This window comes from Bufo bufo, chromosome 3 (genome assembly GCF_905171765.1).
Source record: "Bufo bufo chromosome 3, aBufBuf1.1, whole genome shotgun sequence".
NCBI lineage: Eukaryota > Metazoa > Chordata > Amphibia > Anura > Bufonidae > Bufo > Bufo bufo.
In genome coordinates this window covers 593689318-593703894 of record NC_053391.1, presented here as the reverse complement: position 1 = coordinate 593703894, position 14577 = coordinate 593689318, and the positions used below count along the sequence as shown (strand labels likewise).

Genomic DNA, 14577 nt, shown 5'->3' with positions numbered 1-14577 from the left:
TTTACACCTTTTCTAGGTTCTGTTATTGCTGTGTTTACATGCAGCAGTAACAACAATGACTCATCTCTCCCTCATGAATATTTGTGGGAGGGGTTGATCTGACCTTCTCCTCACCCTGCTCTGCACATACTGACCTTGCATAAACGTCAACATCTTATATCTCACACAGGCAAAAGATTATGGGGGAGATCTGTGGATGGCACTGTTTAGGGGAGGGGGGATCTGTGGATGGCACTGTAGGGCGATCTGTGGATGGCACTGCCATACACAGATCCCCCCTAAACAGTGCCATCCACAGATCTCCCCCCTAAACAGTGCCATCCACAGATCCCCCCCTAAACAGTGCCATCATGATGATCATGGCACTGTTTAGGGGAGGGGGGATCAGTGGATGGCACTGTTTACGGGGGATCTGTAGATGGCAGTGTTTATGGGGGAGATCTGTGGATGGCACTGTTTAGGGGAGGGGGGATCAGTGGATGGCACTGTTTACGGGGGATCTGTAGATGGCACTGTTTATGGGGGAGATCTGCGGATGGCACTGTTTAGGGGGGATCTGTGTATGGCAGTGCCATCCACAGATCCCCCCCCTAAACAGTGCCATCCACAGATCCCCCCTAAACAGTGCCATCATGATGATCATGGCACTGTTTAGGGGAGGGGCGATCAGTGGATGGCACTGTTTACGGGGGATCTGTAGATGGCAGTGTTTATGGGGGAGATCTGTGGATGGCACTGTTTAGGGGAGGGGGGATCAGTGGATGGCACTGTTTACGGGGGATCTGTAGATGGCACTGTTTATGGGGGAGATCTGCGGATGGCACTGTTTAGGGGGGATCTGTGTATGGCAGTGCCATCCACAGATCCCCCCCCTAAACAGTGCCATCCACAGATCCCCCCTAAACAGTGCCATCATGATGATCATGGCACTATTTAGGGGAGGGGGGATCAGTGGATGGCACTGTTTACGGGGGATCTGTAGATGGCAGTGTTTATGGGGGAGATCTGTGGATGGCACTGTTTAGGGGAGGGGGGATCAGTGGATGGCAATGTTTAGGGGGGATCTGTAGATGGCAGTGTTTATGGGGGAGATCTGTGGATGGCACTGTTTAGGGGAGGGGGGATCAGTGGATGGCAATGTTTAGGGGGGATCTGTAGATGGCACTGTTTATGGGGATCATGGCACTGTTTAGGGGAGGGGGGATCTGTGGATGGCACTGTTTAGGGGGGAGATCTGTGTGGATGGCACTGTTTAGGGGAGGGGGATCTGTGGTCTGTGGATGGCACTGTAGGGGGATCTGTGGATGGCACTGTAGGGGGATCTGTGGATGGCACTGTTTAGGGGGGAGATCTGTGTGGCTGGCACTGTTTAGAGGAGGGGGGATCTGTGGATGGCACTGTAGGGGGATCTGTGGATGGCACTGCCTGCCATCCACAGACCACAGATCCCCCTACAGTGCCATCCACAGATCCCCCTCCCCGACGCTCACAGCAGCAGTACTAATCATTCACTTCATTTTTCTATGCAGAGCTATTTTATTATTATTTTGAAATCTATGAGTCTCAGACTCTTACTTTGGCTGAGCTCCGGTAACAACAGCAGGCAGTGCAGGCAGCGTTCATTCACTGACGTCACGCGCCTGCTCCGCCTAGTGGGAGGAGCAGGCGCGTGACGTCAGTGACAGTGAGTGAGCGCCGCCCCCCGAACTGCCTGCTCTGCTTTTACCGGAGTACAGAGCCAAGAATGCAAGTAAAGAGCTCACTACAGCGCCCTGTATATTCTAACCCCCAGGCAAGCGTCCCTGTCACCATGGGAACGCTTGGGGGTTAGAATATACCATCGGATTTGAGTTTTTTACGATCTCACTGAGCTCGAAAAACTCAGATCCGATGGTATATTCTAACCAGGCAAGCGTCCCCGTCACCATGGGAACGCCTGGGGGTTAGAATATTTTATACCATTGGATGGATCTTCTGACTGTTACTCTGCTTGGCCAGCTCGGGGCCACAACCAGTTCGGGGCCCCAAGCTATTGCTGGTTTTGCCTGGCCTGATGATCGCGCATATGCGATCACCTATTAGCCGAAGGGAGGTACTTTGAGGTAGCCGCGGCACAAGTGAGGATCGCGCATGCGCGATCAACTCACAGCCGCACGGACTGTAATCCAGAGAGGTGGGGGCGTGGCCAAGGCTGATGACGTTCCGTTTACATGGCTTAGTCACTCCGACAAGCAGAGAGCTCCATGTAAACGGAACGTCACAGCTGATGACGTGGGCGGTCACATGACTGTTTAGTGTAGCAGAGAAACGGCACAAGATAGGTACTGCAAGTTATTTAGGAAAACTAATGTATAGGGGAAATAAAGCCATAGAGAGAAATTAAGTTAACTCGGATAACCCCTTTAATACAAGGCATTTACTAATGTATTGTGATTGTCCATATTGCCTCCTTTGCTGGCTTGATTAATTTCCCATTACATTATACACTGCACATATCCAGGGGTTACATCCGCCACTGCAGCACAGATACTAGGTGATGGGATGTTAGCTGCTGCACATGCACACTCCCACAGGCATAATGGCATGGAAAAATGAATCCAGCCAGCAAAGGAGGCAATATGGACAATCGCAATACATTAGTAAGTGCCTTGTATTAACGTTCTCTACGTGATAAATGCCATTCGCTGAAGTAAAACAACCCCTTTAAGTATTTTGCACTTAGACCAGACTTCCTATTGTTGCTGGCAACTGTAAAGTGGTTGCTGCCTTACATTACACCTACAGAGCTGAAACCCATTAACCTGCTTAAGTCAACCAGCTAACCTGCTCTAGGGAGGTTTCAGACCAGACACCATTGAGACTAGAAGTGCACGTTACGACGTTTTCACTCGATAACCTTACAAATCAATTTGCTGCAAGTGTTTCCGTACCTTGTAAAATGTTGAAACAGAAGACAGATTATTAGAAGAAACATTAGGTAAATTGTGTGGATAAATTATCACGGTCATGAGGGCAATTTAGATTACACCCTATACAACAACAAAATTTCACCTTTTTGGAATGCTACATTCTACGGTTGAATATATTTATATTTATTTTATACTGTAATTCAGCCACTATTTTTTTTTTGTAACACAGATCAGTTCTTAATGTGGTACTTAGACAGCTTGGTATCTTTTCATTTTTAAACTAACAGTTGGCGGTAGCCTGTGTCCCGTACTGAAAGGATCATACTTGCCTGCTCCACGCTGGCTTCTGAGTCTTCGTCTTTCGGGGTTTGTTTTCTTCCCCCTCAACATGGGCATGGTCACCTGATCCTCTTCAGCCAACCGCTAAAATGTCTCTTGCATCTACTCGTCGCGCAGATCAAAAGAGCCTCCCTAGCATCACAATAATACTTCGCTCATCACTACTGAGGATCACAAAGAAGGGCAGAAAAGGCCCAACAACTAAAGTGATGTATTATTATCTGGGAACAGTTAGGCCTCTTTCACATGAGTGATACGGATTGTGTCAGGATCTGTTCAGGGAAAAACTGATTTAGACGCAAGTTCAATCATTTTTTTCTGCAATTGCATTGCGGATTGTATCTAGATTGTATGCGTTTTCACCTCACGCATCGCACCCAGATGGACATCTGGCTCGTGTGAAAGAGCCCTAAGTAGATACAAAGTCATTACAAGTTAGGGCTCCTGCACACAACCATATCCATTTTTTTGGTCCGCAAATTGCGGATACCGGCTGAGAGCCTGCTGTCATTTTTTTTTTTTTCACTCCTTCACAAATGTCCTATACTTTTCTGCAAAATGGACAAGAATTGGACATGTTCTATTTTTTTTGCGAGGCCACAGAACGGAAGTGGACAGCACGTGCTTGTGCTGTCCGCAACTTTTTCGTCGCCATTGAGATGATGGGTCAACATCTGATATGCAAAAAAATGTGGATCTGATGCAGACCAAAACTACATGGGCCCTTAAAAGACATTAGGTTTCAGAGAACCTCTTTAAAGGGAATTGGCTGAAGTATCAAGCGCAGTCCAAACTCTGTTTACAGGACTTAGCCTATGCAAATAACGAAGAGACCACACTGCTTGCTGAACCACCAGGGCCGTTTCATTCTGCTGGAAGTTTCATCCCCCACCATTCCAATATCGATGTATCCTGGTGGATATAAATACATACTGTAGACTAATAAATAAGTGCTTTTACATTGAAAAACCTTTGGGGACATACTAAGACCGGAGATTTAGACGCTGGTCTTAGTCCTCCTGCGGAACGCCCTGTCAGAACGCCCCCTTCCCAGCCCACACCACTCCCCATTTTTCCGCCACCTTGTGAAAGTGGAGTAATCGGGGAAAAAGTCGCAGATTCGACCGCAAATCCCCTTTGCAACCAAATCTGTGAAAAAAGTACGCCAAAAAGCAGAGTACTTCCCATAATAAATGTCCCCATTTGTCTTTATAATGCTTTTAGTATTACATTTTAGTATTTGTGGTGAAGTTTTTCTTTAAGGTCTTTCAGTTCCTTAGATTTCTCTTGGAAAGCGCTCTGTGTAGATCCGAACATACAATTTACACTGTGCCTATTTATAATCTTGTGGTTCAACACACGCACATAAAAAAGAGCTTGTACTCTGATGCCAGAGTGGAAAATGTAATAGCATTTGCTTTAAATAACCAATATTTTCCTGCACTTTGTGGTGCATCTTCTTTCCAAGTAGACTCGTGGTTATTATGAATAACATGACTTCCAGAGCAGAGGCATTTATAGACATTTATGTGGCACCTTTACAGCAGTTCACAAAACCAGCCATTGTCTTCTCATTGGTTTAAATTTTATTTTTGTCAGAATTTATGGTTGATGTCCTTTGTATATTTGTTATGCTCTGAAATAGAATCTAGCCAGCCTGCCGTATTTGTGTTTGTTTGTGGGCACAATTTCCTGTTTTGTTATTTGCTGTATATTATTATTGATTTTATTTTTAACAAGAGAACATTTTGTATCTTTTCACTTGTGATAAAGCACTCACATTGTACTTTCATGTGCCATGTCATCTACCTTGTGCCCTACTGAAATATATATAGCATTTCAGGCTCACCATTTCATCATTGTAATTTTTATGGTACATGTAGGTGTATTGAGACTATAAAATGAAGCAAGCCACTCAACTACGATTTTATATTCTCCAGTGTTCATTTATGTAGAAGGTTGTCCCACGAAAAATATTCTAAAATTTTTTAACTAAATAATTTTGTAATTGCATGTATTTAAAAATTCTGTGTAGCCGCTGAGCTATTCAGTAAGTTGTATCTGTATAGCGCCACCTGCTGTTTGTTTGTTTTTCTTATTTCTTTGTCCTGCTCACTGAGATGGCCGCACATGCTCAGTTTCATCCTTCAACTGCCTCCTGAGCTGTGATATGGAGAGCATGGACACGCCCCCTGAGCTGTGATAGGGAGAGCTGAGACACGCCCCTTTAGCCGCAGCCGTAAAGACACTCCCCTTGAGCTGTCAGCTTGACATAAATCTGGCAGAGCAATGAATGTGGAGATCTCTGGACCCATGTGATGTACAGGACTGGTTCTAGCTTTGTTAGAAAAAGGTTGTTATTTACTATATGATGTCTGATTTTCATTTTTTACATTAGTCATGGGATAACCCCTTTAAGCCACATGTGTACAAATAAATCAAGATAATTTTTTGTCTTTTTTATTTGGTGAGGCTATTGTATATTTTTAGCAGTTGATCACATTGGTAATGTCGCTACAGATAGTAAAGTGGTCTTCCAAGAGTACAATATTGATGACCTGTCCTCAGGGCACATCATCAATATTAGATTGGTGGAAGTCCTACTGCCAACATCCCCACCGATTAGCCCTTAAAGAAGCTGCAGAACTTCAGTAACTGCTAAAGTCTCTTGCTAGGCCAGTGACATCACGTTCATCGGTCACATGGCCTGTGTGCAAGTGAATGGGCTCTCTGCTGCAATACCAAGCACAGCCACTATACAATGGATGGTGCTGTGCTTGATATACAGTGAGGAGGCCACAGTGCTCACCGAAGCACCATGAGTCGGGCCTCTGCAAATCAGATATTGATAATCTACCTTGAGGATAGGTCATCAATATTGTACTTTAACCCCTTCCCGACTGCCATGCTGCTAATTACGTCAGCGGTTGAGACTTAAAAGTTTATGAGGGCGCGCCATGATCGTGAGGTGACTGCTGTCTCATACAGCAGACACCAGCGTCTAATGTCCATGACCGGTGGCAATGCCGAGCGCGGACATTTAACAATTCAGATGCCATGGTAGGTCCTGACCATGGGCATCTGAATGCTGAAAACCCAGAAGCCTGCACTTCTGGGTGTGCTTCAGCATCCCCGGGCGGGGATGTGGGGAGCCTGAGTGTGTTATCAGCAGCCCCTATCCTCCTCTGAGACAGGAGGCTGCTGCTCAGTAATTTCTATGGAGCCCCTGCCTATAGCAGGACTCCATAGAAATACAGTGAAATCCTCATAGGCTCCAATGCTAATGCATTGGAATCTATGAGAAAAGCAATCCAATGATTCCTTGTTATAGTTCACTATGGGAAAAAAAAAGAAGTAATATAAGTGTTTATAAATAAAAAAAAATTACATTTCAAATCACTCCCCTTTCCGCAAAAGAAAAAAAAATACATATCGTAGGTATCCTGGCGTGCAAGTCTAAATGGCCGATTCGTCGTCTTTCGGTCATACATACCCTAAAATGGTATCACTGAAAAGTACAAATCGTCCTGAAAAAAAGAGTCTTCACACAGCTCGGCACACGTGAAAACAAAAAAGTTATAGTGGTCAGAATATAATATGGAGACTAAAATAAAAAAAATATTTTTTTTCAAGGTTTGTATTGTTTTTCAGTTTCAAAAACGCAATAAAAAAATATACATACAGTATGTGGTTTCCCAGATTTGTACGGACCTGGAGAATGAAAGTAACTTAAGGACACATGACGTACCGGTACGTCATGTGTATTTCCGATCACCGCCGTGCGGCAGGCGGTGGTCGGAACTGGGTGCCTGCTGAAATCAATCAGCAGGCATCCTGGGACAATTCCAAGGGGGGTCCTGTTACCCCCCCATATCGGCGATCAATTCAGACCTGCGGTTTGCAGCGCTTTTGGAAGTTTGAGACCGCGGGGATCAGAAACTTCAAAATTATCTAACTTTTCATTTTTAACCCCCCCTGCAGCCCTCATTGTTATCTGCCGGCGGGCTGTGCGGGCGGTGCTGGGGGGCAGGTGGGCGCGCGATCATCCCACTCGCCCCCTCTCTCAGGATGGCCGAGCGGTTAGCAGTGTCAGCACATTGCTGACACTCTGCTTGAAACGGCTGACATACGTGCTCACAGATGTCAGCCGTTTAACCCCTTCCATGCCGCGGTCCGTAGGGACCGCTGTATGGAAGGAGTTAACAGGGAGGGAGCTCCCTCTCCCATCGGGGCTGCTGTGCCGTTTCAGCCCCCGATTCTTGACTGGATCACAGGGAGGGGGCCCTCTCCCTCTATCACCCGCTGCTCTGTTGTGGCAGCGGGTGATGGTTACCATGGCAACCGGACGCCTTCACAGGCTTCCGGCTTGCCATGGTAAGGTTAAGTCTGATCAGACTTCTGCTAAAGGCAGAAGTCTGATCAGACTAAGTGTAAAGTGAAAATACAGTACAGTACACTATATAGTGTACTGTACTGTATTATACAGACATCAGACCTGGTTATAAGGGAAAATAATAGCATTCTGAATACAGAATGCATAGTACAATAGGGCTGGAGGGGTTAAAAACAAAAAATATATATTTAACTTACCTTAATCTTACCTGTTCGCGCAGCCGGCATCTCTTCTGTCTTCTTCTTTTGAGGAATAGGACCTTTGATGACGTCACTGCGCTCATCACATGGTCCATCACATGATCTTTTACCATGGTGATGGATCATGTGACGGACCATGTGATGAGCGTAGTGACGTCATCAAAGTTCCTATTCCTCAAAGAAGAAGACAGAAGAGAAATCGGGCTGCGCGAACAAGTGTATTAAGGTGAGTTAAATTATTTTTTATTTTTTTTAACCCCTCCAGCCCTATTGTACTATGCATTCTGTATTCAGAATGCTATTATTTTCCCTTATAACCATGTTATAAGGGAAAATAATAAAGATCGGGTCCCCATCCTGATCGTCTCCTAGCAACCGTGCGTGAAAATTGCACCGCATCCGCACTTGCTTGCGGATGCTTGCGATTTTCACGCAGCCCCATTCACTTCTATGGGGCCTGCGTTGCGTGAAAAACACACAATATAGAACATGCTGCGATTTTCACGTAACGCAAAAGTGATGCGTGAAAATCACTGCTCATGTGCACAGTCCTGTAGAAATGAATGGGTCCGGATTCAGTGCGGGTGCAATGCATTCACCTCATGCATTGCACCCGCGCGGAAATCTCGCCCGTGTGAAAGAGGCCTAAGGCTACTTTCACACTTGCGTTGTTCTTTTCCGGCATAGAGTTCTGTCACAGGGGCTCTATACCGGAAAAGAACTGATCAGGTATGTCCCCATGCATTCTGAATGGAGAGTAATCCGTTCAGTTTGCATCAGGATGTCTTCAGTTCAGTCGTTTTGACTGATCAGGCAAAAGAGAAAACCGTAGCATGCTACGGTTTTATCTCCGGCTAAAAAAACTGAAGACTTGCCTGAATGCCGGATCAGGCATTTTTTCCCATAGGAATGTATTAGTGCCGGATCCGGCATTCAGAATACCGGAATGCCGGATCCGTCCTTCCGGTATGCGCATGCGCAGACTGAAAAAAAGGTGAAAAAATAAATGCCGGATCCGTTTTTGCCGGATGACACCGGAAAGACGGATCCGGCATTTCAATGCATTTTTTCGACTGATCAGGCATTTTTAAGACTGATCAGGATCCTGATCAGTCTTACTAATGCCATCAGTTAGCATACATTTTGCCTGATCCGGCAGGCAGTTCCGGCGACGGAACTGCTTGCCGGATCTCTCTGCCGCAAGTGTGAAAGTAGCCTTAGCCTTCTAACGTTCCCAAAAAATAAAATGGCATTCACAAAATGATCCAAACATGAAGTAGACATATGGGGAATCTAAATGAATAACTATTTTTGGAGGTATTACTATGTATTATAGAAGTAGAGAAATAGAAATTTGGAAATTAGCTAATTTTTCCAAATTTTTGGTAAATTTTAAATTTTTTTAATAAAATTTTTATTCATTTTTTTACTCCATTTTACCAGTGTCATGAAGTACAATATGTGACGAAAAAACTGTCTCAGAATGGCCTGGATAAGTAAAAGCGTTTTAAAGTTATTCACACATAAAGTGACACTGGTCAGATTTGCAAAAAATGGTCTGGTCCTTAAGTTGAAAATGTGCCCGGTCAATAAGGGGTTAAAGGCCCTGGTCTAAATTCCAGTGTAACTACTGTAAATGTGAAACTGGCCTCATGGCCCAGATTGTGATGATGTACCGTATGGGCTGAAGAAAGCCCTATTTGAAGTTGGTTCTGAGACCATTGCTTGTTGCTAGGTACAATCCTTATGTGGCTGCAATGAAACAAGAAGCACATACATGTTGGGCTGTCAGAATAATTATATTTGGTGGACCCAAGATTCCTCGCCTGACTCTGAACAACCTACATACATGGGATAGCATTCCCTGAAAAATTGATGACTCCATCACTATACTGTGAAATACAAGACAGTGGAGAGGAGCCATTCAACAGTATATCTGACCAGACATGATAGTGAATAGCACAGATCTCAATAAAATGTACAGTCATTTATTACAGCTGAACCATCAAGAAGATTGTATGCCAACATTTTTATCTGAATTTTCATCGCATGCTTTTTCCCTTTAATGTTTCAGTAATCTTATTTAGAGTAAAATACATATACAAAAGTGATAACATTCTGAAGAAGCATTAGATAAGGCAGTCACAGATTTCTCTTGTACATCTTATGATTTTATTTCTTTTAGGAGAAGCATGAAAAGGAAAGCGGCTTTCACTTGTCCTTTTAATGGTGATTGCAGAATAACCAAAGATAATAGACGCCATTGTCAGTCCTGTCGGCTGAAGCGTTGTGTTGATATAGGCATGATGAAGGAATGTAAGTAAAAAATGGTTATTTTACTATTTAAACACCCTTTTAATGATCGTTCAAAGCTGTGTTTGTTCATATAGAACAGGCATGGCCAACCTGCGGCTCTCCAGCTGTTGTAAAACTACAACTCCCACCATGCCCTGCTGTAGGCTGATACCTGTAGGTAGTCTCGGCATGCTGGGAGTTGTAGTTTTGCAACAGCTGGAGAGCCTCAGGTTGGCCATCCCTGGTATAGAAGAGGATATATACTGGTACTTACAGCTCTCATTTCGGCCTCTGTGAAGGAGGAGGATTGGGGCTGGAGGGGGACAAGCATTTTACATATTAATTCTTCATGTTCTGAATAAATCCCAAAAAACAATGTTGAAATTGCTCCTCCCCCCCTCCTGCTGAAACACAAAGTGGGAAAAATGCTACTGGTCCTTGAAGGCTATGTTTGGCAATTTTAGTTTTATGATTGCATGTTACTCATTTTTGGCTAAAAATCATCTTTTCAATTGGCCTTTATTAAAAATATTAAACTGTTCTGTCACAAAGGGTTAAGTGTTTTTCGAGCTGTGTGACTGGTACTTTCACTTTGTGCCAGTCATCTAATAACCCTTATCTCTAAACTACTAAGGGGTCATAAACACGTATTTAGGCCACATTTTTATCAGTAAGATAAGAACTGAACTATAATGAGTGTTTATAATGTCAGAGAGCAGAGATAAGGAGTCCGTCTGCTCCTGGTCTGATGGAAAAAACTGAAAATCCACAGGGTGCTACTAGAGCATGTCAGCTCTGTACAGAAAAAACAGACATCATATTTTTAATAAACACAAATTAAAAAATATATATTTTTAGCTCAAAATGAGTACAATGCAATAATTAAAAAAATTGCCCCAAAGGTGTATATAGCCTTTAAAGGGCTATTACAGATCAGTGGGAGTTCAACACCCAACATCTCCATCAGATGAGTTCCGGAAATGAAATTGTGATGGAAGGCTCAATTCACTGTACAGTGGCCTTGCTATAAATAAATGTAAAACAAAATTTTGAAGTTTTAAAACCTCTAAAAACCTTAAATAATTAAAATTTCAAATGACCCCCTTTTCCAATTTTACAAATAAAAGTAAATAAAAAGAAAAGTGTAGACTACACTGGTATTGCAGCTTTTAAAAATGCCATCAATAAATATAAAGTATTTATCCCATGCTGTCCCATACAGTGAATGCTGAAAAAAATCAAAATGGATGAATCTAGTTTTTTGGGTCTCTTCACCCCCATAAAATGTAATAAATGTAATTATTAATATTATAATAATAATGTCATGCATACCTCAAAATGATTTAAATAAAGACTACATACAGATAGCTCCACAACAAAAGAGCCTCACACAGCTCCATACACACAAATCTAAAAAGTTAGTGTCAGAATATGGTGATTTTTTTTTTAAAAGCATCATCGCTGTAATCATACTGACCCACAGAATAAGGCCTCATGCACACGAACATATTTTATTTCCATGTCTGTTCCGTTTTTTTTGCGGACCGTATACAGAACCCTTCACTTCAATGGGTCCGTCCAAAAAAAAAGGAAGTTACTCCGTGTGCATCCCGTTTCCGTATGTCCGTATTTCCGTTCCGCAAAAAAATAGAGCATGTCCTATTATTGTCTGCATTACGGATAAGGATAGTTCTGTTCTAATAGGGGCCAGCTGTTCCGTTCCGAAAAATACGGAATGCACACGGACGTCATCTGTATTTTTTGCGGACCGCAAAATACATACGGTCATGTGCACAAGGCCTAAAGGTATTGTCATTTTTACGCCCAGTGAATTACGTAAATACAAGTGTTTTATTTATTTTTATTTTTTTCAGTTACACTCCATTAATACACTGCTCAAAAAAATAAAGGGAACACTTAAACAACACAATGTAACTCCAAGTCAATCACACTTCTGTGAAATCAAACTGTCCACTTAGGAAGCAACACTGAGTGACAATCAATTTCACATGCTGTTGTGCAAATGGGATAGAGAACAGGTGGAAATTATAGGCAATTAGCAAGACACCCCCAATAAAGGAGTGGTTCTGCAGGTGGTTACCACAGACCACTTCTCAGTTCCTATGCTTCCTGGCTGATGTTTTGGTCACTTTTGAATGCTGGCGGTGCTTTCACTCTAGTGGTAGCATGAGACGGAGTTTACAACCCACACAAGTGGCTCAGGTAGTGCAGCTTATCCAGGATGGCACATCAATGTGAGCTGTGGGAAGAAGATTTGCTGTGTCTGTCAGCGTAGTGTCCAGAGCATGGAGGCGCTACCAGGAGACAGGCCAGTACATCAGGAGACGTGGAGGAGGCCGTAGGAGGGCAACAACCCAGCAGCAGGACCGCTACCTCCGCATTTATGCAAGGAGGAACAGGAGGAGCACTGCAAGAGCCCTGCAAAATGACCTCCAGCAGGCCACAAATGTGCATGTGTCTGCTCAGACGGTCAGAAACAGACTCCATGAGGGTGATATGAGGGCCCGACGTCCACAGGTGGGGGTTGTGCTTACAGCCCAACACCGTGCAGGACGTTTGGCATTTGCTAGAGAACACCAAGATTGGCAAATTCGCCACTGGCGCCCTGTGCTCTTCACAGATGAAAGCAGGTTCACACTGAGCACATGTGACAGACGTGACAGAGTCTTGAGACGCCGTGGAGAACGTTCTGCTGCCTGCAACATCCTCCAGCATGACCGGTTTGGCATTGGGTCAGTAATGGTGTGGGGTGGCATTTCTTTGGAGGGCCGCACAGCCCTCTATGTGCTCGCCAGAGGTACCCTGACTGCCCTTAGGTACCGAGATGAGATCCTCAGACCCCTTGTGAGACCATATGCTGGTGCGGTTGGCCCTGGGTTCCTCCTAATGCAAGACAATGCTAGACCTCATGTGGCTGGAGTGTGTCAGCAGTTCCTGCAAGACGAAGGCATTGATGCTATGGACTGGCCCGCCCGTTCCCCAGACCTGAATCCAATTGAGCACATCTGGGACATCATGTCTCGCTCTATCCACCAACGTCACGTTGCACCACAGACTGTTCAGGAGTTGGCAGGTGCTTTAGTCCAGGTCTGGGAGGAGATTCCTCAGGAGACCGTCCGCCACCTCATCAGGAGCATGCACAGGCTTTGTAGGGAGGTCATACAGGCACGTGCAGGCCACACACACTACTGAGCCTCATTTTGACTTGTTTTAAGGACATTACATCAAAGTTGTTTCAGCCTGTGTAGTGTGACTCCAAATCCAGACCTCCATGGGTTGAAAAATTTGATTTCCATTTTTTTATTTTTGTGTGATTTTGTTGTCAGCACATTCAACTATGTAGAGAACAAAGTATTTCAGAAGAATATTTAATTCATTCGGATCTAGGAAGTGTTATTTTTGTGTTCCCTTTATTTTTTTGAGCAGTGTATATTTTTTCCATTACAACTTGTCCCACAAAAAGCAAACCACAGTTACGAGGATATCAAACTTTTATAGTTTTTTTGTTTACTAATTTTAAACAATATAAAAACCTTTGAAGAAATCAAAACTTTCTTTGCATAATCATTTTCTGATAGTCATAACTTTTTTTATATTTCCGTTCACAGAACTGGGCTTATTATTTGCAGGACAAACTGTGTAGTTTTTATAGGTACCATTTTTGGGGTGCAAACAACTTTTTAAACTGTTATCCAGGTTTTTTTGGGGGGGGGAATACGGTGTACATTGTGCAGGAAAAATATATTTATATTTTAGTAGTTGAGACCTTTTCAGATGCAGCAATACCTTTTTTGTCTATTTTTTTTATTGTTTATATATTTTTATATAAGGGGTTGATTTAAAATTTTAATATTTTAGAATTTTTCTAACTTTTTTTGCAATAACTTTTAGTGCTGTTAGGGGCTTAGAACCTGTGATCTTTTGGATCACTGTATGCAAATGCAGCGTTCTCCTTCACTAACAAGCAGCCGACTGTCAGGAAGGAAAGCTTCCTTTCCTACAATCTGCTAGCCCATCTAAGGCCTCATGCACACGACTGTTCCGTTTTTTCCGGTCCGCAAACCGCGGATCCGCAAAAAATGGAAATTGCCCGTGTGCCTTCTGCCATTTGCGGAACGGGCGGCCTATTGTAGAAAGGCATATTCTTGTCTGCAAAACGGACAAGAATAGGACATGCTATTTTATTTATTTTTTGCGGAGCCACGGAACGGAGCAAAGGATGCGGCCAGGACACGGAGTGCTGTCCCCATCTTTTGCGGCCCCATTGAAGTGAATGGTCGTGTGCATGAGGCCTAAATCCACTGTTGGTAAGAGAGAGTCTATAGGGTGGCTCTAAGTCAATTCTTCTGCTTCATTAGTATGCCAGTCGCACTGACCATATTAAAAAGACATCTTTGTCCTTTTTCTATAAACTTGGCTA

The 14577-nt window shown here is 43.7% G+C and overlaps 1 protein-coding gene across 6 annotated transcripts in view; it reads left to right on the top strand.

Moving 5' to 3' along the window:
• Positions 1 to 14577, top strand: part of VDR (vitamin D receptor) — a 227083-nt gene that overhangs the window by 131910 nt on the left and 80596 nt on the right. For all 6 annotated transcript variants that reach the window (XR_005777732.1, XM_040425878.1, XM_040425881.1 and 3 more), the window contains one exon: positions 10027 to 10157. Coding sequence is in view for 5 of the 6 variants with exons in the window: in XM_040425878.1 (XP_040281812.1) it covers positions 10027 to 10157 (131 nt within the window). In the remaining variant the exon portion in view is untranslated. The remainder of the gene's footprint in view (positions 1 to 10026; positions 10158 to 14577) is intronic.